At 41.9% G+C, this 25,125-nt stretch overlaps 4 protein-coding genes across 10 annotated transcripts; 2 read left to right on the forward strand and 2 right to left on the reverse strand.

The window, feature by feature from the left end:
- Positions 1-3,016: 3,016 nt before the first annotated feature.
- On the reverse strand, positions 3,017-4,924 carry Btnd (Biotinidase). Its single transcript, XM_020949783.2, has 2 exons — positions 4,784-4,924; positions 3,017-4,725 (listed from the first exon to the last, which is right to left on the reverse strand). Exons 1-2 carry the CDS (start codon positions 4,832-4,834, stop codon positions 3,139-3,141), a joined length of 1,638 nt encoding a protein of 545 aa, XP_020805442.2. The 5' UTR covers positions 4,835-4,924; the 3' UTR covers positions 3,017-3,138.
- A 573-nt stretch (positions 4,925-5,497) lies between these two features.
- Efr (ER GDP-fucose transporter) lies at positions 5,498-9,082 on the forward strand. Of its 4 annotated transcripts, none has more exons than XM_086836192.1 (4): positions 5,498-5,623; positions 5,681-5,856; positions 5,925-6,067; positions 7,612-9,082. In XM_086836192.1, exon 4 carries the CDS (start codon positions 7,614-7,616, stop codon positions 8,670-8,672), a length of 1,059 nt encoding a protein of 352 aa, XP_086692318.1. In that variant the 5' UTR covers positions 5,498-5,623; positions 5,681-5,856; positions 5,925-6,067; positions 7,612-7,613; the 3' UTR covers positions 8,673-9,082. The 4 variants fall into 4 exon arrangements, with proteins under 4 accessions (XP_086692318.1, XP_020805450.1, XP_020805449.1 ...); XM_020949791.2 differs by having other exon boundaries at positions 5,967-6,067; XM_020949790.2 differs by having other exon boundaries at positions 5,512-5,856.
- Positions 9,083-9,443: 361 nt separating this feature from the next.
- On the reverse strand, positions 9,444-11,917 carry sqh (Myosin regulatory light chain sqh). 4 transcript variants are annotated; one of them, XM_020949792.2, is made up of 3 exons: positions 11,742-11,917; positions 10,334-10,872; positions 9,444-9,904 (listed from the first exon to the last, which is right to left on the reverse strand). In XM_020949792.2, the coding sequence occupies exons 2-3, from the start codon at positions 10,751-10,753 to the stop codon at positions 9,800-9,802; spliced, it is 525 nt and encodes a 174-aa protein (XP_020805451.1). In that variant the 5' UTR covers positions 10,754-10,872; positions 11,742-11,917; the 3' UTR covers positions 9,444-9,799. The 4 variants fall into 4 exon arrangements, with proteins under 4 accessions (XP_020805451.1, XP_086692320.1, XP_086692319.1 ...); XM_086836194.1 differs by having other exon boundaries at positions 11,649-11,839; XM_086836193.1 differs by having other exon boundaries at positions 11,596-11,794.
- Positions 11,918-13,814: 1,897 nt separating this feature from the next.
- On the forward strand, positions 13,815-23,817 carry dtn (transmembrane protein 132C dtn). Its single transcript, XM_020949672.2, has 11 exons — positions 13,815-14,497; positions 15,313-15,611; positions 15,681-16,811; positions 16,871-17,076; positions 17,282-17,842; positions 17,909-18,690; positions 18,752-18,887; positions 18,947-19,100; positions 19,161-19,590; positions 19,652-19,908; positions 19,982-23,817. The coding sequence occupies exons 1-11, from the start codon at positions 14,449-14,451 to the stop codon at positions 19,994-19,996; spliced, it is 4,020 nt and encodes a 1,339-aa protein (XP_020805331.2). The 5' UTR covers positions 13,815-14,448; the 3' UTR covers positions 19,997-23,817.
- Positions 23,818-25,125: the final 1,308 nt, after the last annotated feature.

The raw sequence follows: 25,125 nt of genomic DNA on the forward strand, positions 1-25,125 counted from the left end.
CAAAGTTTTTGATTTTTGTGAAACCAAAAAAAAATGTAAAAAAAAAACAAAATGTTTACCAAGGCCTGGGAATCGAATCGAAAATTGAGAGAGGGGGCGGAAGACGGGAGTAATGAAAAAAGGAGGCGAGAATTTGTATTTTTCTCTACCTTCTCTTTATTTTATATACATAAATACCCTTTCAGAGGTTTTTATCATTTTAGTCAGTGAAAGGGTCAGTTGCGACCCTATAAGTCATATATATTCTTGATCAGCATCAAAAGCCGAATTGATCTAGCTATATCCGAGATAAACAACAAATTTTTAAATTTTTTTTTCAAATTTATATAAAGGGTTTCAAAAATCGATAAAATTTCTCATTTTTTTACATTTTAAATAGAGTTTGAAGATTTGTTAAAATTGAAACAACTAACACAGAAATGCTATCCAAATTGAAATTGATGAATTTTTAACAAAGTTATGAATTTTTTAAACTTTAAAACCCAATAGAAATAAAAAAAACCACGTATACATAACATCACCCCAACTAACATGAAATATCACGTATACGTACCATTGTCTTCCAGACCCCAGATATTCATTTCCTTAAATATCTTAAAATAGTCTTACTTTTAGTGATTTGTTTTGTAACTGATATAGTTTTATTTATCATTTTTATACTGTTTAAGGGGGTAATACTTTTAGTAATTCATTTATCATTTTTACACCCTCAAAGAGGATTCTATATTCAAACAGAGGCTTAAAAATAAGGGAAGGAATCATTTCCGACCCTATAAACCATATATTTTCTTGATCAGCACTAACAGGCAAATCGATCGAGCTATGTTTGGCAAATATTAAAATTTTTTAAAATTTTGAAATTTTTATACGGGGTTACATCGATAAATTTTTCAAAAATTGACAAAAAATTTCATTTTCAAAAATTTTATAAATTGAGCTTGCAGATTTGGTAAGCTAATAAAAACTAGTACAGAACAGTTTTCCGATTGAAAATGAATTCATTTTTGACTGGGTTATAATATTTTTTTAATGCAAGGGAATAGAAATTTCAGTTTCCCGAAGTTAGCCTCCCTTCGGGAGGCATATAATAACTTTAAGGTTATTAAGTAATTCCCCTTATAAACTAATTTTTACCAATATTTATATTTTTTACCCAATATAAATCAAAAATTACGTATACGTAATATTGCACCAAACAACATAAAATATCACGTATACGTACCATTGTCCTTCAGACTCGCGATAACAAATAGAATCTTTCGCTTTTTTTCATTGACATGAGTTTTCCTTTTCTAAAATGTTAAATTTAATATGTAGACTTATATTAATTTATAAAATAGCACTCTTCAAAGTGAATTTAATGAATTTTTAGCTTAGTAATGGTCGATACCATGAACCCTTGGCATAATTTAAGAGTATAAAAATGTTGGTTTATCGAAGCCAGCTTCTCTTCTAGTTATAAATGGAGTGAAGGTGTGGAAAATCAACCTACAAAAAATGAGAATAATTGGAATATGTCTATTAGAAATATTTTATGGCAATACTCGACAAAACAGTTTTAGGAAAGAGTAAATAAAGTAAAAAGAATATTTTAATAAATGTAAGTCTTCATTAAAAATAATATTTATATATATCATATTTATAATTACCAAATATTAATATTCTGCACATAATATTCAACAAACTAATTAAGTTCAAGCATAAAATTGCTACGAATTTCATGTCTTTTCTTTCAATAAGCGAAAGCCCATGTGCTAAGTTTTTCTTACTCAATAAAACTTTAAAGTCTGGGTTAATTGATCAATCTATTCGCAATTATCTATACTTGTTCTAGGCAATTGTATTTCGAAACTTTCCCTCTCTGTCATGGAAAAGAAAAACTTTCCCCCTTGTAAATGGACAAACATGGACACCTTTTCAGGTTCGAAGTTTTTCTTCTCTTTGGTTGTTCTTGTATTGGATTATTTTTCTTGTTTTTTTTTCTCGAAAAGGATGACTATTTCCGGGGTTGGTGGGTGGAGGCAGCATCAGCAAGCAAATGATGTTAAATCGCACGGAAAGTCACAGCGTGAATCCTGTCCAGCTCTGGATCCCGCGGAGGAGTCGTCGCCGCTATTGAAGATGCTACACTGTCATTGCCATTGATGCGTGTGTGTCACCGCCCACTTGCCACCCACTGGCTATCCCCCCCCCCCTTATCCCCCCGTCGTCCTTGGCTCATTATGATACGGCGGCCACTGTTGCATCGACAGCGACGCCGGCGTCGCTACCTGTTGGAAATGCAAACAACGGTGGCAGAGACTTCGAGTTCAAGGGGCAAGGAGCGCGTGCGCTGGAAGCGAGTCTCCACAAGGTCGTCGTCGTCGTCGTCGTCGTAGTCGTAGTCATCGTTGTTGTCGTTGGGCGGGCATGGGCATGGCCATGGCGGGCAAGACCTTGTAACCGCCGTTTCATTCAAATCCTTGCCGACAAGCACGAAGCCTGCTGGAGACTTTTCCTGAATCCCGAAAGTAACGGCCAATTTCACTATTGTCCATTCCACGGAAATTGTTAAATCTAAGTCGGGAGCAATTTACACTGAATTATATAGATGTAATTTTCCGCTGGCCTTGAGGTTCCAGAAGTACCAGTTGCAGGAATTTCTATCTAGATATCAGGAAAAAGAAATATACATGTGGAAGTATGATGTAGGAAGGAACATATATCGAGAGTAAAATTAAAATATCGAAATACAATGTTTAAAAAAATATGACAAATAAAGAACCAAATTTTAAATATACTTTCAGGCATTGAAGTACCAATATTATGCAGGTAAAACAAAATGTAGATACAAGAAAGATATACATTTTGGTTGCTTACATTTTATTTTATAGCCGGACAAAGTACATTTCCAGTTTATCAACAAATGCAGATAAAAGAAGTTCTTAAAATAACCAAGTATCTAGTCTTTATATGCAAATAAACTGAATTTGACACTCCATAAAAACTAAGAACAACCAATAAAGATTTTTAAATATGAAGTTTGTTTTATAACTTTATAGAGTTAGTAAATTATGAGGTTGAAAGGTTAAACTTCTTGTCAGAGCTTAATATTTTCTAAAAAAAAAAAAAGAAAAAAAGGATGCTGAGGATGCTATCCTAGAACTTCAGAAGCAAACAACCCAAGAGCAGGAGCAGAAGACTTAAGGCCATCCTCGGTGCTGCATCGGTAGTGTTAGGTTCCTGGGGCTGCATGTGATCCAAGTTATGTTTGCTTGGCAGATCGGTAAAGTAGTTCGCCCAAATGGCAAAGGTCAGCAGGTCGTTCTGTGATTGCTTTAGCTGCATGTCCACCTGCACAGGTTGATCCGAAAAGTTCGAGGCCAGGATACTCTCGGTCCAATCAAACTCCGAGGTGGACACGGGCAGGAAATTGCCAGTCAGAGTGCTGGGCATGATCAGGCGACGGCCACGAGGAGCTGCCGGAAAGAGGCCGCCAATGTTGAGCTTAGTAAAGTAGTAATCATTGACCACTTCTACTGTCCCCGGGAAGATGTAGCCACAGTTATGGAGCTGATCGTCTGTGCAGGCAAACAGTGCACAGGTGGCCTGCTCCGAACGATCCACTCGGATCACCGTGGTCTCGTTGCCATAGTAGACGCCAATCCTATAGCGATAGGACACATCGGCGGTGCCGGGCACATAGCTACCCAACGGCGTAGCAGCCCTTTCAATGGCAAATTTGCAACAGAAAGAGCCGTGACACAACTGCTTGTCCACCGTGACGAAGTCCGCAGCAAGAAGTTCGGTATTAAAGATGTCCACATTGTAGTCCCTGTGGGTCGCTACGCCCGTATGACGGGGGGTCTTCAACTGCGGCGTAAATAGAGTTACGGGTGGCATGGTCATCTGCGTATTCCTCTTGGGCACATCGGCTACCAGCACCACTGTGGTGGGCACCTCGTAGATCTGCGCCGTTAGACGTCCCGCACGGCCAGCATAAATCCCAGATCCTGTAGTACGGCCAGAGGGATTGCTACCATCCGCTGCCAGGAGATTGACATCATTGGCGAACGCCCAACCCTCCTGTAGCTGAATGGCGCCGAGGAATGGGAGCTCCGAGAACCAGTAGGTGGGATAAATAATATCCGTGACATCGCGTTCTCGGACCAGGGTCATGGCCGGCTCATAGAACAACATGTCGAAGCAGATAAAGTGGCCGAAGGTCACCCCAAAATCTGTCGTAAAGGTGGCCACATCCGGCGTCCGGAGAACGGATGTCGAGTAGTATTCATGGCGCCACAAGTGAGACTTCCGGTAACGTGAGATCACCATACCCGTTCGATCGAAGACCACGTTGGTATTGAAATACTGCACTCCCGTCTCGGGACAAGGTCCGAGGGTCTCCGACCCGGCTCCATTCGCGCACAGCTCCTTCTCCACTAGATTCAGCACCACGTACATGTTGCGGGAACGAGCAGAGCAGGATGCCTCAATGAGGAAGATCTCGTAGTCTGCCTCGTAGCAGGGCGTCACTTTCTGCGACTCGTGGGGCACAAAGGTGGCGGAGGAGCGACTGTTGATGATGTGCTCGGGGAACACGAGAATGTCCAGGTCCTCAACGTCGCGTAGGATCTGCTGAAAGGACGACCAAGCCAAAGTGGTCTTTTCCCTGGCATTGTTGCCATCTACCTCGGGATGCTCTACAACTCCAGCTTTGTAGGTGGGATCGCTTGGCAGGGAGAGCTAAGTGATAGAGATATTTATCCTTTAGTTTGTTTTTTATACATGTGACTGATTTCACCTGATGAGAGCTGGATAAAGAGGCGATCAGGAGCAGGGTGATGATCTTCATTGCGGCGCTGTGCCAAAAATCAAACTACCAACCCTTGGGTTATTTCGCCCACCAAGAAGACTCCGCTCCATATAAGTGGTAAAGACTATAGATCCATAAAGACAGATAAGTTTACGGAGTTCCGACGAGTGGCTATAACTTATGGTCGACAATAATGCGTTTTGACAGATTAGAGCTCTGTTGATCCCCATTATCTCTGCTCAATTATAAACATGCCGGCGTTATATGGTTATGTCAAAATAAAAAATCATATTTATATGTGATATATACCGCTTGTGCAACAAAGAAAACATCCGATAAATAAATTTTAAAGTCGCGTTAAGGCCTTGATAATTTAATGACCCAGTTTTTAAATCTATATTTAAGATACACTTTTACATTTAATATATGCTGTAGACGGTTTAACTTAAGCAAAAAAAAAGGTATTTAAATGCATGAGTAAATATGATTTAAATATTTAAAACCGATAGCCATTGTAATCATTAATCGAAGCTTAAAGCGTAAAGCTCCCACCCAACTTTTATAATAGGGTATTTAGAAAAGCAATGTATAACAAAGTAAATACATTAGTCTATGAGAAATAAGTTTCAGAATGTTTTTCAAAAAACACCAACTGAAAAATGAACACCATTTTAAGATGCCAACTGCCTTTATCGGTAATCGATTTGAGCTTTTTTATAGTGGGTTGCATTTACGGGCTTTTGCCAGTTAGCGGCGCCTGGTCACACTGCGGCCAGCCTAATTTCAGCTGTTTCACCACAACAACACCTAGACCCTCAAGAACTTATAGTAGCAACAACAAAATATCACACACGAGATTGTAATTAAGCTGTTAACTGTTATTAGGGGGCTACCTGACACCCGTTCGCCAAAAACTCGCAGCAGTTCTAATGCGCCCAACGAGCGGTAAACAGCCAGCAGCAGCAGCGGCGTTCCAAGGCAACAAAAATAATAGAAGACAGTGAGAAGAGAATGCGGAGAGGCCGAGCAAACGACGAGAGAGCAAGCTAATTGATTCCCAGGTTGGTGTGTGCGCCGTGTGTGTGTTTGCGTGCTATTAAACATACATATATAAATTGCATTTACATAGAGCCAGCGACTACTGATATAATCGATCTTGAAATCCACACAGAAAAGAACACACAAGAGTACGCGAGATCCGCGATCGGAGTCGTCGTTGTCTTGGAACCGGATTAACTGGCATTTCCCACGGAACCTTCATCCATTGCGAAGGTAAGTGCCACCGATCACAGACCAGCCATTAGAGTGAGTTCGCGCCAAATAATCCGCGGAACGTAACCCTTATCGCCGCGACGTGACATTGGCGGCGATCGAGTTCAAATTCCCGATTTGCCGACTAATGCTGAGGGAGCACCAATATTCTCTCTCTCTCTCTCTCTCTGACCCATCCTCCACGCCCACATGTCCCTCATGTTGTACTTCGCGTCCCTCTGAGGTAGATAAGCTTTCCAACAGCTATCTCCGACTCCCCCGATATCGGTGGTGTATATACATATGTACATAACACATGTACATAAGTTTGTTCACACATGTGTGTAGGGCTTGACATTGACAATATTATAACGATCGGTAGACACTATCTAATGGGCATTCTTCGTCGCCTTGAAAGGGAAACAAGAGTATATAGTAAACTAGAGTAATTATTTTCGGAGGAAACTGAGATATATTCAAAATATTCTTATTAGAGCTAGAGCTATTAACAAATGGCTTTTGGCATGAACTGCTCATATAAAGATTTGCTCAACCAAATCGTCTTATATTTCACATATTGTACACAATCAATATCAATATAAAAATGTATCAAAGTAAAGTATAAATAATGAAGCGCTGGTTAGATAATGATTTAAATAAATTAATAAACTAGAAAAAACAGGGGAAAGGTGTCACAGCTGATTGAAAATATATTCAGTTACCTTGTTTAGCATTTTTATTAAATGTAAACGGAATTATGCTTGACCAATTACTGGTTATTTAAATTATTCGTCTTCGATTGGTATCAGCTTGTGCTTAGCACACAACTTAAACACACTTAATTAATTGACTGAATTTCACCACACTCGAATAGTCATTTAGTAAGACTATTTTAAAGTTGTATTCTTATCGGTTAAGACTTAAAGCTCCAAGCAGACATAAACTGTCTTGTAAAAGTGACTTCAAACAGGAGAAACAATAGTTTTTATTTAAGAATATAATCAATAGTTGTTAGACAGATCCCCCGTTCAATAGATTTACAAAATAGGTAGTTTAAAGTTCAAGACAAAGCTAAATTGTTTGCCAAATGACAGTCTTGTTTCGTAAATCGAACTGATTATTTGTCAGCAACAAAACAAATTTAATTTACCAGTCCAATATCACAAATTCACGATTACCATGATTATCAGGCATATAAAGATTGATCTCAGGCTTCAGACTTTGTCAATATTAGAATTTAAACCCTAAAACAATTAATTGCATTAACCACGATCGGGTAGATAATTAAAACTAGCTGAGGCCGTTTAAAAGCAATTAATATTAATGTGCTGGCAGCATTTTAATTGGCCATTAAATAATCTATCAATCCCTTTTATAACATAAATAATATTTCATTGTCAAGAAACTGACTAAAGCCTTCAATACTCAGAATATTGAACAGTCAAGTTAAAAATAACAAAAGTACCCCCCAAGATGCTTCTAAACCAAAAATAAACCCACATATACATACATATATACCCAAAAAAATACAATATCTAAATCCACTCTTTTTAATCCCTTTTCAGTCATGGCTGTCAACGTAAAGGCCCTGCTGGGCATGCTGTTCGTGTTCATCGGATGCTGCAGCAACGTCGTGTTCCTGGAGCTAATCATTCAGATCGATCCGGGTGCAGGCAACCTCATCACCTTCGCCCAGTTCCTGTTCATTGCCCTGGAGGGTCTCGTCTTCACGTCCAAATTCTTTACGGTGCGACCAAAGATCGCTCTGAAGGACTACGTGATCCTGGTGGCCCTGTTCTTCGGTGCGAATGTCTGCAATAACTATGCCTTCAACTTCAACATCCCGATGCCGCTGCACATGATCTTCCGTAGCGGTTCGCTGATGGCCAACATGATCATGGGCATTATTCTGCTGAAGAAGCGTTATAACCTGCGTCAGTACAGCTCGGTGGCAATGATCACGGCGGGTATTGTGCTGTGTACCCTAGTGTCCAGCGGCGATGTCAAGGACAACACGCACCACACGCTACGCGTGGAGAATGCATATTCGGACTTCTTCTGGTGGGTGGTGGGCATTGGCCTGCTAACGATCGCCCTGCTGGTGACCGCCTATATGGGTATTTATCAGGAGGTGATATACAAGCGATATGGCAAGCATCCAAACGAGGCACTGTTCTACACGCACATGCTGCCGCTGCCCGGATTCCTGGTGATGGCCAGCAACATCGTCCAACACTTTGGCATTGCTCTGTCCTCCGAAACTGTGGCTGTTCCCCTCCTGGGTGCCATCGGTATCGAATGGAAGTTCCCACTGATGCTGTTCTACCTCCTGTGCAACGTTGTCACCCAATATGTGTGTATTAGCGCTGTCTATGTGCTGACCACTGAGTGCGCCTCGCTGACCGTCACCCTGGTGGTTACGCTACGCAAGTTCGTCTCCCTACTGTTCTCCATCATCTATTTCCGGAACCCCTTCACCATAAACCACTGGCTGGGCACCGTGCTGGTCTTCTTCGGTACCATACTCTTTGCAAACGTGATCAACCAGGTGCGTGACGCCTACAAGGCACGGTCGGGCGGCAAGGGTCGCTTCGACACGGCTCCGCTAACCAAGAAGGTGGAGTAATCTCTGATCCCTGATGGCTGTGCTATGCTAGATGCGTTAGATACTTCTGCTGCAGAGGCCATTAACCATTAGTTTTTAGTTTTAAGGGACTTGTTTGTACATAAAATAAGTTTAAATTCAGAATACGCTTAGTCTTAGCCTAGCTCCTATCTGCAGTCTCAAGTCTCCTGTTTGCTATCTCTGTGTCTTAATATTGTTGTAATCCGTCGCGAATTTGTAATTTTTATGACTTTTAATTGTTGTTCAATGAGTTTATGTTTTATTAAATGTCCAAAAGTTTGTAATATATACAGAGTTTGTCGAAGCTTTAACAGGGAGAGTATACCTAGAGGATACTCCATTTTGTCTATGCCATAAAATTTATATAAATAACTATCGATTTTTGCTAATAAATTCCTCACAAACACAAACGTTACTTTATTTGAAGCATGAAGCAAATATCTTGGAATCCATGACGAATTAAAATTAAAATTGTGACCACATGATAAGCTATGAGTTGGCAACGAAATCTGGATGGATGGAATCTTTTCGAATATTTTGCATGCCAGATGTGGCTTTAATAAGCTTCCAAAACTTCAATTCTTTGCGGCAACCGTCTCTTTCTTTATCACCAATAAAGAAGGCAGTTCTTTCAGTTCTTGTATTAAGATCACGATTCATAAACACAATGCTAGTTTGCCCCTAACTTGCGTCTGTTTGCACAACTGTGGCCTGGGCTGAAGGACTTGGAGCGGATATTTACAGAGCCATGCGCACGTAAGAAAAACGAACTTTTATTGCCACATTCTTGTATAAGTATGTATTTTGTATATAGGTAATATATATATGCATATTCAATGAGTTAATACTTATAAAAAGGGTTCGGGAAAATCATGTTATCAGACGGCGCTCCACTACACACACTACATCATTATTGTACATAACATTAGCTTGTGTTCACTACGTTCTGTTTAATTTAAATGCACAGGTAAGTACAGGAATCAAAGGATAGAATAGGCCCGGTGGCCAAGTAAAAAAAAATACATATTAAATTATCAAAAACGAAACTCATTATGGATTGATTTGACAGACGGCGCGGCGGCTGGTTTGGAAAGGCAACAGCTGCTGGCTGGACAATTGCTGGCGTTTTACTGCTCATCCTTGTCCTTGGCACCATGCTTCAGGATGCGCGTGAACTCCAGATAGTCGAACAGGCCGTTCTTGATGGGCGCCTCCCGATACATCTCGTCCACCTGCAAGGAAGTCAATCCAAATTGATTTAGTATTTAGTATGTTTGGTAAAACAGGGGTGTGAAACCCAAGCTTGTTAACCTAAAGGGGGGTTAGTTAGTTGCTATAACAGCAGTTAACCCGAATTCAGGTCAGCGAAACTCTATTGCGTACGAATGATCGTTCAACGTTCTCATTAAAAGCCAACAACTGTTGCTCTAGTCAGCAAAGGTTTATTATTAATAGACTGCTTCGTTAAGTATCAACCATAAATGTTGGAGTTATTAAACAGAGTTTCTGAATGACTTCTCAGTTCGTAACTCATAGTAAATACAAATGTAAATCTCCAATGAAATAAACAACGAGCTGCGGCAGTAACCTAGTTTCTAGCTCAAGTTCAAGTAAACAAGGGGAGCCTATCATTTGTTTGTTTATATTGCTTTAAAACTCACATCTTCGTCTGTGAATCGATCGCCCATGGTGGTCAAGAGCTCCCTTAACCTGTCCTCGGGCAGCACACCCATGTTCTCCTCATCAAAGCAACCAAAGGCGTTCTTGATCACATCCTCGGGATCGGTGCCCTGCAGGCGCTCGCCAAAGAGCGTCAGGAACATGGTGAAGTTGATGGGTCCCGGCGCCTCATTCATCATTCCGTCGAGGTAATCATCGGTGGGGTTCTTGCCCAGCGAGGCGAGCATGTCGTGCAGGTCCTCCTTCTCAACGAACCCATCTCTGTTCTGGTCAATCATATTGAAGGCCTCCTTGAACTCGGCGATCTGCGCCTGGTCGAACATGGCGAACACATTGGAGGTGGCGCGCTGGGCACGCTTCTTGGTGGTGGCACGGCGTCCGGCGGTCTTGCGGGATGACATGGTGGCAATAGGTGGAGTGACTACGGGTGCTAAAGGAGAGCTGTCGAGCTGTGGAACGAGTCGTTGGATGAGCTGAAGCCTGTGCTGTGGGGTGATGTGACTATGTGTGTGGCGTGGACCTGAAAGCGAAAAAGCAAATGGCATTAGCATTCAGTCTCTCGGTGTGTACATGTATTTATTTATGGCTATATATAGACATATTGCAGCGAATTCCGCTGAAACCGATTTTCATTGCTCCCAACAAACTGTGTCAACATTAAGACTCATGCTCAGTGCCAAAGACTTGGCCGTTTTATAGCTGATTTCTGGGGTGCTAGCTATTTTGTGCTTTTAAAAAGATTATGCAAACATAATAATATATGAGTAATAGGTAAATATAATCAATACCTAACTACCCATTTACATTTTTTTACTGTTTCAATAAATATTTCACATATTTCTCAGCTATTTTTAAATATGTAATATAGCTGTTTAAACTTTAAAGCGGGAGCTGGCAGAACTGCCGGAGACTCATACAGGCACACACACTGGCACAGCTTCTGAGTCACTCGCGCAGTTGACACGTATGGGAGTTTGGCCTGTGTGAGTGTTTATCAATGCTGTTGAACTGCGGTTTACAAAAACAACATCACTCATAAATTTGGCTCATTGAAAACATTCTCACACACACACGGGAACGCACACTTGCGCGCGCCGCATTTAATTAAACGCCTTAAATGGTAAGAAGACAGCATAAAAAGGCGGCTTAAGGCCGTGCCACTCCACTCGAGACCCAAGTGACGCAAAATGGTATCGCGGCAAGCGATCTTTCACTTTCACAGGCCTACTTAAATGTACTTTACCACGAAAACTATTGTTTTCCTTTTGAGCGCTGCCGACGCTGACTCATACGCACACACTCACACACTTCACGCAGCCCACAAAGGGCCAGCGCCCCTTTGAGTTGGTCTCTTGGCGGGCACTGGCGCCCAATTTAACCGATACTCACAGCTGGCGAATGTACAATTGTTAATACTTTTGGGGTTTCGATGGGCAACTATCAAAAAATCCAGCTGCACTTCGTCTTTTCAAAAACTTTTGTTGGAAAATGAAATAGGGATGGCAGGCCCTCGATGTTTAGCGATGGCTTATCGATGTTTATTAAAAGTGCGATACATCGATACTACTTTCCCACATCGATATCATTTAAGTGATCAAAAATTTACGGATGTGTTCATATTGTTATACCCTTGCAGGGTACTATAATTTCAGTCAGAAGTTTGCAACGCAGTGAAGGAGATGCCTCCGACCATATAAAGTATATATATTCCTGATCAGAATCAAGAGCCGAGTCGATCTAGCCATGTCCGTCTGTCCTTCTGTCTGTCCGTTTCTACGCAAACTAGTCTCTCAGTTTTGAAGCTATCTGAATGAAACTTTGCAGTTAGCCTTCTATATACTCTCACTCGTATATATGTCGGAAAGGGCCAGATCGGACGACTCTTTCATATAGCTGCCATAGGAATGATCGGAAAATTTTTATAAAAAAAATTATAACATTTTCAGTTTTCAACAGAATTTCATCAAATTTGAGATATAGCCATTTTTTATACTCTTGAATTTATTATAATCTACAATGCATTAAATTAAACAAGAAAGGAAGCTAACTTTGGCACGCCGAAGTTTATATACCCTTACAGATAAAACTTTGATGATTAGGAATCCATATTATATAAATTATATATGTTTATGTTAAAAAACAATGAAGTAATATCTGCTTTCATTTCATTCACCTATACATATTATATTTGCAATTTTACATTTACATATATAAATTTTTCCTCCACATCTAACGATCGGTTGTATGGTACCTGTATGATATAGTCGTCCGATTTTCATAAAATTTTTATACCCTTGCAGGGTATTATAATTTCAGTCAGAAGTTTGCAACGCAGTGAAGGAGACACCTCCGACCATATAAAGTATATATATTCCTGATCAGAATCTACAGCCGAGTCGATCTAGCCATGTCCGTCTGTCAGTCTGTCCGTTTCTACACAAACTAGTCTCTCAGTTTTGAAGCTATCTGAATGAAACTTTGCAGTTAGCCTTCTATATACTCTCACTAGTATATATGTCGGAAAGGGCCAGATCGGACGACTCCAGTATAGTAGACTCTATATAGTAGTCTGATTTTCATAAAATTGTACACAAAATTATAGAATAATATGAAACGGCTATATCTCAAATTTGATAAAAATCTGTTGAAATTTGGAAAAGTTATAATTTTTAATTGTATTTATTTCTCGATCGTTCCTATGGGAGCTATATGATATAGTAGTCCGATTTTCATAAAATTTGACACAAAATTGTACAATAATATGAAATGACTATATCTGAAATTTGATGAAAATCTTTTGAAAACTGAAAATGTTATAATTTTTAATTGAATTATTTTCTCGATCGTTCCAATAGGAGCTATATGATATAGTAGTCCGATTTTCATAAAATTTTACACAAAATTGTAGAATAATATGAAATGGCTACATCTCAAATTGATTAATTATTAATTAATTTGATTCTGTTGAAAACTGAAAATGTTATACATTTTTTTGTAAAAATTTTCCGATCGTTCCTATGGCAGCTATATGATATAGTCGTTCGATCAGGCCCGTTCCAACTTATATACGAGTGAGAGTATATATAAGACTAAATACAAAGATTCAATAAGGTTCAAAACTGAGAGACTAGTTTGCGTAGAAACGGACAGACGGACAGAAGGACAGACGGATAGACGGACATGGCTAGATCGACTCGGCTGTTTATCCTGATCAAGAATGTATATACTTTATATGGTCGGAGGTGCCTCCTTCAATGCGTTGCAAACTTCTGACTGAAATTATAATATCCTGCAAGGGTATAAAAATACTAAGAAAACATATCGATATATTTTACATTCTACATGGGATTTTTACTTCCTTCATGAGAATCCGACTCCAAAAGTGAAAATTCGACCACATATATCTGTAAACGTGTAGATGGCGGTTAAAATGTTAAATGTTAATCAACAGCTGCAGAAATTAGAGTGACCAAAGAAAAACATCAAGAAAAGCTTGCACGGAAATATCTGGTTTTTGGCATTTCGACCATTTGCGGCCACTCTAATTTTCCAACAACAATATTCCGACCAGCTAGAGTTTTTTTTGTGTGAAATTTTGAAAACCTGAATGAAAATAGCCATGCTGTAGGTGTTTATTGTGCGTTTTCGAGCAGCGACTTGGCCAGCGTGATAAGTGTAATCTTCGTGGTCGGCAGTTGTTGGCGATTCAAGTCACTCCACTCGGGCTGCAAAGTTTTGCAGGAGGATGTTGTGTCTATACCACGGAGCAGCTGTGTGTGTGTATCGGCCATGAGTGCCAGTGTGGGTGTTGTATGTGGGTGTGTGTGTGTGGTGGCACACTGAAAGAATCAATAAAGGATGTGCTGTGGATGAGCGAAAAAAAGGACGAAAAACGTCACGTCGCGCTGGGTGCAGTTAACTACAGTGACAATCACAGTGCGAGATAGACAAATAAACATTTTGTGAACGAACGAACAATTTTGAGACTCGTATCGAGAGCAGCATTTGGAGGAGAACTTCGAAGGATTCGGAAATCACAAGGACTTGGCTCGGCCACAACTACTGTGGACGTGGACTGTGGACTAACGAAAACGGCATGATGATGAGGTTCTTCCTGATAATGACGATGCTGACGTCGGTTGCATGTAAGTAATAAATAAATAAAGAAACAAAGGGATTGTGTGAGGGGGGAGCAGCAAGTGTGGCAGAAGCAGAAGCAAAAGCCGTAGGCGGAGGCGGAGTAGGAGCTGGTGCTGGCCCACGGGGCACAAGTTATTAATAAAAAGCTGCAAATGAGGAGGAGCAGCCAAGGGGGGCCCTCTCTGCCGGCGAAAAAAAATAGTTATAGGGCTAACGTTTCCTTTCCTTCCTTTGCTGTATTAACCAAATGTAGCCAGTAACCAGTATCAAAGACAAGTGTCTCCTTTGAGAGTTTAAATTTGCCAAACCTGAAACTAGCAAACATTTATTAAGTTTATAAGAAGAGATAGGCCTAACACGATATTAGGAAATTTAGAAAAAAAATTTTCAATAAAAAAATTGTATACTCCTTATCGATATAATAGTGAGAGTAAGGCCTAACTGAACATCAAGAGAATTAACATAAATTGATCAAATTTCGATATTTTTTAAAGGCCTTGTGGTTATAGAGTTATTTTATAAACTATTTTCTTTTTAATTTAGGTTCTTTCAAATTCAAATTCGATAAATTTTCTATATATTTTTTCTATAAGAAATATTTAAAACCACATAGGACCTAATTTTTTAAAGTTTCTGAAATAACTGGGGAATGCCTTAAACATTGTTCCATAGTCAAGGAATTTGTTGTATCATTTAGTATATATCTAAAATTGAGCATAAATCATTTAAACCTTCGAGTAGAAATCTACCAAAGGTTATTATAAAAAACCCAATAATTCACCTCTTATTGATCAAATACTCCGCTTCTAATCCCCGCCAGACTCCGTGGAGGTGCACTTCGAGGCGCCGGACAGTGGCTTCTTTTTGAAGCACGCCCGCCAACCACCTGTCACGCCGGAGATCGCCAACGTGCAGACGACATCGTCGGCGGTGCCGCCTCTGCGGCAGCGCTCATCTTACGACTCGGTTTTATCCCTCGACCGCTTCACTGTGGTGGAGACCACACAGCCGGTGTCGATACGCGCCAGCTACGGACCCTTCTCCACCAAGCAGACGGTGCCAGCCCGCTACATTGTGCCGGACACGATGGACAGCCAGGCGGGCGGCGACTACATGAGCGTGAGTAATCTCGTTTAGCACCTTCCAAACGTGAGCTTAGATCACAACGTTTATTCTTTGATCTTGTAGAACAATACCGCCACGCTGCTAGAGCTACAGCAGCCGAATATGCACCTGGATATCTCTGCGCATCTGGTGCGCCCCAGCGTCTCGCAGGACGCCCCTGTGCTGCGCGTGCTTTTTCATGCGGGAGCTGATCCAGGCGGCCATTTGCAGCGCCAGAAGGTATGCGTGCTCCTGCATGTGGCCATGGGCTCAGAGCAGCCGCTGAAGGGTCGCTGCATGCCAGAGGGTGAAGATGGAGTCTGTGTGGCCGAGGTTGTGGTTCCTCTGGGCTGGTGGCCTGCCCTGCCGGCTCCCAGCCAGGATGGCGGCAGTCAGGCACCGCCCAAGGTGCCGCAGCGTTACGCCCAAGTTTCGTACAGTGTGTTCGAGCCTCCGCTTAGGAATCCCGAGCAGTGCGAGCCCAAGGTTCAGATCCAGCCGCTGACCACGTTCGCCCAGGTACCGCTGCTGGCTGCCAAGACTCCCTACCGCATGCTACGCGCCGATGATGCTGTCACCTTCTTGCTGCCCCAGCATCCGCTCTATCCGCTGTCCCGGCTACACGTGCCTGTCTTTCTGCATCAGTATCCGGACCAGCGGGTGGCCGCCTTCACTGTGCGAGCCCGCGTCAAGGCGGGATTACGCATCCTGGGTGCCACTGCCTCCACGGACCTCTGGAGCGTCTCAGTAGAGAAGGAGAACCCCAAGCATACCACTGCCCGGGTGACGGCGTTCCGTAAAGAGCCCGAGTCCAGTGTGGAATCGGGTCAATCTGCTGGAAATTTCACAGCCGAAGTCTTTGAGGTCTTCTCCTGGCTACTAGAGGTGGCTGAGGACACAAACGACATTGTGGATGGCGGCAAGATCGTGTGGTCCGTCACGCATGTGTACGACACGCCCAAGGACAAGGATTCCGGCGAACTGGTTACCACAGATGACACAAAGAAGCGACTAATTGCCAAGTTGGAAATCAACAAGGATGACATTCAGGCAGTGCTCCCAATGGCCAAGATCTGGGAGGTGATGAACACGGCGGTGCTTACTGGCCGTCAAGTGGCCCAAGCAATGAAGGTTTTCATTGTTTCACAGGCTGGCAAGGTGGCCGACGTCACACTCCAGAGCTCTTGTCACGCCGAGGACGAGAGTGTGATCAAGGTGCGTTTGCCAGGGATATTGGTTTATTGATTGCTTAATAACGAATTCTATCCTTTCAGGTTTCTTCCTCTTGCAGCTCCGTTTATGTGGATGGCTCGGAGCAGCGTGGCTCGTCAAATGCCTCGGTAATTGTCAAGTATGGCACTTACGTGGGCGTGGCCAAGTTCATTGTATGGATGCCAGAATTCCCCCTGGAAGTCTACATATCCGATTTCCGTCTCTCTCAGATCAAGGGATGGAAAGTGACCGATGACAATCACTATCTGTAAGTAGAAATGTTGACTTTCATCGTAACGATATAAAATATGTGTTCTCAGTTGTAGAGTTATATATAGTTTTCATAAAAAAACATCACTCATCACTAAATAGCTTTTTTTGAAGTCTAAGATAATAGACTTTCGCTCGGAAAAAGAATATTTGGATAATAATTCCTATCTATACTCATCTTCGTTTTCTTATCATATTTACAGTCACAATAAGCAGTCGCGCCGAAGGAAGAAGAGGTCATACGTTTGGGGCCAGCATGGCACCAACTACTACAATAACCTGGGAGCTGACAAGACGGTGTGCCGGGCGCGGTATCAGCAGAGTCCCGTCGAGGTGTATGCCAAGTTCTTGGCCGTGGATCAGAATTCCGGACGCACAAGCTACTTTATATCGAGACGAACCGGCTTAAGGGTCACTGATTTAGTGCAGCCTCTGCTCCGGGTGGCCGATCCCAAGATTGCTTCGCTCAAGGGACGAATACTGCAGGGAAAATCCATGGGACGCACAGACGTCCAGGTTTTATCACCTATAACGGGTCGCGTCATCGGCACCAAGGAAATCCGCGTGGGCAGTGACAAGGTCAACCTATCCAAGCTCATTGTGCGCGTCATTTCGGGTCTGCAGCTGACCATCAGTCCGGACAATACGATAGAGAATGGCTATCTGGCTGAGACCTCGGTGACGCACAAGCTGACAGCCCAGTACCAGGAGGGATTGCTGGACATCGACCTGGAGTTTACGGATGGCTCAAAGACGCCGCTGCGGTAAGTGGATTGTAAGTTCCAAGATTTAGTATTGCATTGTCGTTTGTTCCTTGCTAATCCATGCAGTGACATTGCCGTGGAGGACTATTTCCTGCTGGTGGAGAGCCTGGACACCGAAGTGGTTGCCTTTGCCCCCATGCTGGCATCGCATCATCCGCGCGTGATTGCTGTGGGCGAAGGCAATGGCAACCTCTTGCGCGTGACCCTGCTCCTTTCCGAGGAGTGTCGTCAAAGACGCGGCACTCTGAGCAGCACCAAGCAAAACAAATCGAATCCGGCGCCGCTGGCCAGCGCCCTGGCCTCCATAGAGGTGGACTTCAATAACGTGGATATTGTGAGTAAGCAGGAGGCTATACAGAACGACGGCACCGTGGGCAGGGAGAGGAAGAACTACCGCCAGATGGGCGATCTCGCTGACATCATAGTTGGCATCCCGCTGCGCGACTCCAGTCAGCAATATGAGCCTACTGTGCAGGCCCGTCAGCATCGGGGCAGTATCCAAGCGGTGCATAAGAACCATCATGTGAAAGGCGCCGCCGGAACTGGCACCATGTCCTCCATGGAGCTAGGCATGTACGTTCTGCTCACCGCCTTCTGCTTCGCCATCATTGTGTTTGTCATCTCGTGTGTGGTCTACGCCTCCAAGTTCCGGCCAGCTATGATTGAGTCCGGTCTGGATCATCTGTCGGCGGGCAAGGGCAATGGTTCAGGCGGAGCGGGTGGCGGATTTCGGGATGTGCGCCTGAAGGAGTCTACAACGAATGTCCATGATTGGGTCTGGCTGGGACGCTCCACCATTGACCGGCAGTCGATGGTGACCGAGTCCAATACGCATCTGAATGCTAGGGGTAAGCAGGAGTTTAGATTAATATCGTTGATAATAATTAATCCTTTAATTCCTTAAAACAGACTCCCGTATGCGCATCACTAGCAATCCGATTGTCAACTACGATAACGGGCGACGGGTGAGCTCCTTCGACCAGCAGCCCAAGCTGCAGACACACATTGTGCCGGCCTCCAACCTGAACAAGCAGCACGCTGACCAGTAAGAATTGAGCCTAATATAGATACCTTAACAATCTTTGCTAATATTAATCCATGCAGCTATTTAGCCAACGAGCGTAAGGACAATGGCTTGGACTACAAACCACCAGTGCCGCCACATCGGAATGTGGGTGCAAGGGCCTGTCTACCGGTTCAGCCCATTCCTGTCCCTGTTCCTGGATCTGGCTCTGTTTCCGCTGCCGGCTCCTTGAAGGTAGATTTTTCATTTACTCTGAAACTTTGGTTTTTTCTTTACAAGAATGATTTCTTTAAGGATGCTCCCATCAAGCGGCACAGTCAGCTCTACAAACGTGAGCACTTGCAGGCCAGTAGTGACGCCAATGCCAACCCACAGCCGCAACAGCAGCAGCCACTGGAACGTCCCCATCCGCTCGCCCATGCCCCTGCCCAAGCCCATTTGCATCCGCATTCCCATCCGCATCCTCAGCATCAGCGCAGCCATAGCCATAGCCACAACTTCAGTCAGGAGCCGATCGTCAAGGCGGCGCACAACAAGATCAAGCAGCAGCAGCAACAACAGCAGCAGCAGCAACATGAGGAATTGCACAACGCCGAGAAGCTGGTGGAGTACACGAATCCGCACCAGAAGAACGCGTTTCAGTTCGATTCGTTGACACCAAAGAGATTGACCAAAGCAGCTGCAGCTGCGTCCTCGCCGTCTGCAGTCCAGCCCAAACCAAAGGGTAAGCATTTAAACTAGCTGCCTATTTTGTCTGTCCGCTTAATGTTTTTCTGTCCCCACAGAGAACCACAGCATGGTGAGCAGCACTGGTGATGCGGCCAACTCAAATGGCACAGACGAGATCATGCGGTTGCCGGCAGTGAGCGCCGTTAGCCAGGAGCCCACCACGAAATCGTCGCGTGTCAAGCGCGCCACCGTGGTGGGCAATCCGATGTTCTCGGCCACCGTGGATGAGTCCGTGGCGCCTGGCGAGCGTCTCGGACTGGATGATCTCGACATGGACTACGAGCAGATCATGCACTACTTTGACAACCTAAAGGTGAGTTGTCGTGTTTCCTGCTCTTTTAATTGCCTTCAGAAGATGAGATTTAAGAACCCCCCTAATTCCTTAGGAGTCAAATGCCTGAGTACAGGAGATCATTGCTAAAATTCGCGAGATATTGTCTACGTTCCATCAGCGATATCAAACGGTTGCCACTCCCCTGACCACGCCCACGCGCAAGCAGATGCAGCTGCTCGACGAGCTGGTTGCGGGAGTGACCGCAGCAGCCGGAATAACCAACAGCACCACTAACCAAATATCAATGCCAGCAGCAGCAGCAGTGTCGCCGGAAGCAGAAGCAGAAGTGGAAGCGGAGGCAACAGCAGCAGCAACAACATCAGAGGCAGAAACATTCGATGCCTACGACGGAACGTTGGACATCGAGAGCAGGCAATTTTAGGCGCGTGGCAACCTGGCACAGATCTAAACGCAATTCTAGCAATACCTTCCCCATACTCTAAAACAAAGAAAACCCCAAGGCCATACCAAAACCGTAAGAGAAAACCGGAAATTAGGGAGTAATCCATGCTGAAGAGTATCCCCGATCCGCAACCGGAAGCGGAACCGAAAGCACGCATATAGGAACGAAGCAAGTCCGAGTCGAAAGAAAGGAAGACATATTTATTGCTAGGCTAAGTTCATATTAAAGCATACACCTATAGGCATATATGTAACGTGGAGATAATCCCAGTGTGTATCTCGAGGAGCGCGTGCCTGACACAATCGGAATCGACAGGCAAAACACTAACATACATGCATATGTAGTATATCTCTGTATCTGTTTCTTGTATCTGCCCAAGTATATGGTGTAGTTAGGGGTCAGCCATCGAAAGCATAGCTTAATCCAGACATTTTTCATTCTCTTTGCTTCTTTACACAATCACGAACGCATCTCTTGGTAATTGCCACATCCACCACGTCCAGGTCCTTCCGTCTGATTCTCCACGTTTGTCCGTCTTCACGTCCAGGTCGCTGCCTTAGTTCTCTGCTCTACACCGCCGACTAAGGTGATCTCTGCCCGACGTTGCATATCCAAAGTATCCTAGTTCTGGGAGATTAGGGAAAGAGTATTAGAAAGAGAGGGAGACAAAGAGAGTGAGCGATAGAGGCCGAAGTAGAAAGAGAGAGAAGACAGCGATTGAGAGGGATTTGCGAGTGGAGAAAGAGATAGACAGAGTTTCCAAAATGTGCCGGGCACCGCTCCCAAAAGTCGCTAGAACTTAAAAACTGAATAATATACATTGATATATACAAGAATATAAATATATATATATATTTATGATTATATAGCGCGCGCTAAAATCGAAAAAACAAAAAAATGAAAACAGATAACTTAAATGCTGCATAATCTAAACGGTAAACATGAACGGGAAACGTAAATGTAACGTCGCTTTATAAGTTGGTAATGAAGCCTAATACCTATACCAATCATAAATCATAATTCGTAAAACTAAAGCTAAAACTAAAACTAAATCTAAACTAGAAAAAAACAATACGACACCAACCAACACACAACACATACACACAAATGATATATAGACGCTTATGAGCTTTATTTGATCGATTGCATTGAGGGAAAGCTAAAGAAAAGAAAAGAACGAAAACGGAAACGGAAATAGAAACAAAATCATAACAAAGTATGGGGAAATGTTTAACCAAATATTATATGATATTACCGAGCGATCCAAGCTTTATATGACAAATTTACCATATTTATAGCATTCGAGCATATTTATTACGATTATTATTATCTTTGTATTATGATTATTATTATTATTATTATCAATATTGTATTTATTGCCAACGAGAAGAGGAACAACACAAAAACACACCATACCCATATCCATATATATATATATACATAACGATATATGTATGCATATCCATTCATCCTTGTGTACTAGTTCCCCTCACGCTCATGTCAAGGCATCAGGTGCATCCTGGCCTCTCTTATAGATATACCTATACGGATACGGATAGTTATCATAGCACCCAAAAACTACTCTTCATTCCATTAGCAAATCATACTGATAGAAATACTAAACCCCTTTAACACCTTATAAATGTCTTCTTTCGTTTTCTAAGCCTGTTTTCTTTTGTTTGTAAGATCAGCATCTACATCTATATGCATATATCTATATATACATACGTATATCTGTAAGCTACTCTCATCCTTAGTTTATATTTTAGAGGCCATCTAAGTATTATGTTCGTCTCTTCTCCCCCTTTGTTAAGCCGTGTGTCATTGTTTCATAATCATATGTTGTAAATTGTTCCGTCCAAAAAAAAAAAAAAAAAACAAAACAAAACAAACAAAAAAAAGTAAGAAAGAGAGAAGGAAGGATAGAAGGGAGGAAGAAAAACACACAGAAGAAACCAAGCTGAATAGAAAACAAAGCAAGCAACAAAAAACACAAAAAAGCAAAGAATTGTAAAACGAAATTAAGCAATCTATATCTGATTTTTGTAAAACGCTACAAAAGCATTGTTTGTAAACTAAATTTGTAATTCTGTGAGTCCGTGGGCAACTTTTTGGACATTTGTATTGCACTTGTTGTACATAACGTGTTATAGAGTGTGCAGTGCGTTTCGCAGCAATAAGGCAGTTGTGCAGTTGTGAAGCTTGCAGCTCGCTGAACCCTCTTCAAACTCCAACAATTTTTCTGCACTTTATATCGCTTTTTACTATACTAAACATACATCATACATACTATATATACATACTATATATATATATATGAGAAACAATTATAGAGAATCAAAAGTTCCATTAGTAGATAATATTTTCTACGGCCTAATTAATAGCTTTGTCACTTCTTCCCGGCCTTATAGCTTGGATACGCACTGTACATATTATATATATCTTAAACTTGAGTTGCTCTCTCTACCGATCTAAGGACAACAAACACACGCGCATATGCACACACAAAACAAAATTCAGACACTTCACAATCCTATTGTAATATCATTAGCATATAAAACTAGATTCAATTGTTTTTTTTTTATGTATACCCTTATTTTATCATTATTTTTTTTAGCCCCAGGAACATATCCCCAACATCCCACTCTCAGTCGAGCTGCACTGCCATTTGGTGAAAGTGAGATTTAGGCCTATTGAAGCTTCCAGCATTTACCAGTGCCATATACGATGTAACTTTATACAAATTTACCTACACCCACACTTCACAATGCCCAGTCTTGGCATCGAGCTTAGCACAAGCCTTCTTCATCTTTCAAGCTTGCTTGTAAGACGGAAAACTAGAAGAACAAAAGCAGAATCAGAAAACAGCCTCCCTCCAGAACGTAGAATTAGCTGATCAGCATAATATATGTGTAGCTATACGAAATATCAACGTTTGTCCTGCTATATTTTGTTGATTTTAGTTGAATACCAAAGGATGTAAATCCGTATCCCTTTGGAATAACTAAATCGTATTTCGTAAAAGAAAGAAAACCCAAAGAAAAGCCTCTTGGCTTCAATTCGCGAATGGATCGGTTCTCGTATGTGTTTCGACGATTCCAATGCAAAGACTTATTTTGTATACCCTTTTTTTAACTAAATATAATATACCTTCTACGTATATACATATTTACGGGCATTATATTATATTAAATATATCATTTTAGGGCGAAATTTAGACGTTCTCTAGTCAGTTCAAAGCGTTTTTATTCGTTTTGTCACCCACCCACCCACAGTACACACTCACACACACCACATAAACCCACACTGTTAGTTTTATATACATACATATATATAGTCAAGGCAAGCTTTTACCGCCCACGCCCCCTGCCCACGCCCCTTCTATATCTAAGATGTATGTATATGTATATGTAATATCAAAAAAGAAAAACCCCAAAAAAAATATGCACACAAAATATGAAAATTAAAATGAAAAACACAAGAAACTTTGGATTTACTTTTTTTGTCGATCCCATTCATCGATTTTTATAGTTATAATATTACCTATTAACGATTAACGATTAACGCCGGCTAAGTGCAATGCGATAACATGAAAGAAATATAATCGAAAGCTATAAGGGATTCGGATACTTTCCCACTATATATTATGAATCGAAAAGATAACTAAAGTTTATGCTGCTTTTTTGCAAAATGAGAAAAAAAACGGAAAAATAATAAAGAGAAAATGGTAAACTAATTATGGACATTAGGCTATACGTAAATATACATACAAATTAAAGCATATATAAATATATATGTGTGTACGAGAGCTAAATTCGCTTGGTAAAGAAACAAAGAAAACCTAAATACCATAAACAATCCAAAAACTAATTACGCTAAGTGAAAAAAACGAGAGAAAGAAAAAGCGATAAAGTGCAAGAGCGAGAGAGAGCTAATTCGGAAGCAAAGAAAGTACTATACGAATATGTAATGTTTTGCCATGTAAGTTCTATGAATGTCCCACCTGCCTGATCCCGCTTCGAAGATAATGCCTAAATATATAGTTCCCCCCAGAGAATCCCCGCTGATTTGCACCGCTCTCCCCACAAAAAAAAAAAACAGAAAAATAAACCTTCAAGCGATAAAAAAAACAAAGAAAATGATAGACGATGATTATCGTTAAGCGATTTATCGATCGATCCGCCGCATAATTGTTAACATTTGTATCATCGGTTATTAAACGTAGTTGTTGTGTATGTATGTATGTAAGTATGTAAATGTGTGCTTACCCCCCAAGATAACGATAACGATTAATGACTAAAGCAGTGTAACAGTGTAACGGTAAAGGGTCAAAGGTAACAATAGATTCGAAGAAATTAATACTCAATTCTTGTTGTTATTAGCAGCGCATGTCTTTTAAGAGCTAGTGATATATGATTTATACCATCCCGATATCCTCATGGTTTTTTAAGCAAGCAAAAAGGAAATAATACACACACACACACACACACACATACAACACACAAACACAATCAGAGTGATCTCCACAAAATGCTTATATTACTATATATAGTATATATATACACACAGCCATATTTAAACAGCATATAAAGATTATACAATAAAATATATATCGATCATTACCAATTGTATAACATTTTTGAGCAAGGGAACCGAATCCTTTCCCCCCCAGAACCACCTCCTCCTCCCTTAACCAAGTCATCCAAGCCATATAGAAACGAATGACAGAGATAGATAGATAGACAGAGAGAGAGAGAGAACACACTTTTGCTTGCACCTCAGTTCCCTCATCA

This window comes from Drosophila serrata, unplaced genomic scaffold (assembly GCF_035046125.1).
Source record: "Drosophila serrata isolate PLE 108 unplaced genomic scaffold, ASM3504612v1 contig_276, whole genome shotgun sequence".
Lineage (NCBI taxonomy): Eukaryota > Metazoa > Arthropoda > Insecta > Diptera > Drosophilidae > Drosophila > Drosophila serrata.

What these genes read in the sequence shown, in the direction of transcription:
- dtn (XM_020949672.2), top strand. Translation starts at nt 14,449, where the DNA reads ATGATGATGAGGTTCTTCCTGATAATGACGATGCTGACGTCGGTTGCA. An exon ending in CGGGCGGCGACTACATGAGC is followed by an intron (nt 15,612 to 15,680) that starts GTGAGTAATCTC and finishes TTGATCTTGTAG; the next exon opens with AACAATACCGCCACGCTGCT. An exon ending in CCGCTGCCGGCTCCTTGAAG is followed by an intron (nt 19,101 to 19,160) that starts GTAGATTTTTCA and finishes GATTTCTTTAAG; the next exon opens with GATGCTCCCATCAAGCGGCA.
- Efr (XM_086836192.1), top strand. Translation starts at nt 7,614, where the DNA reads ATGGCTGTCAACGTAAAGGCCCTGCTGGGCATGCTGTTCGTGTTCATC.
- sqh (XM_020949792.2), bottom strand. Translation starts at nt 10,753, where the DNA reads ATGTCATCCCGCAAGACCGCCGGACGCCGTGCCACCACCAAGAAGCGT. An exon ending in ATCGATTCACAGACGAAGAT is followed by an intron (nt 9,905 to 10,333) that starts GTGAGTTTTAAA and finishes ACTTCCTTGCAG; the next exon opens with GTGGACGAGATGTATCGGGA.
- Btnd (XM_020949783.2), bottom strand. Translation starts at nt 4,834, where the DNA reads ATGAAGATCATCACCCTGCTCCTGATCGCCTCTTTATCCAGCTCTCAT. An exon ending in CTTTATCCAGCTCTCATCAG is followed by an intron (nt 4,726 to 4,783) that starts GTGAAATCAGTC and finishes TCTATCACTTAG; the next exon opens with CTCTCCCTGCCAAGCGATCC.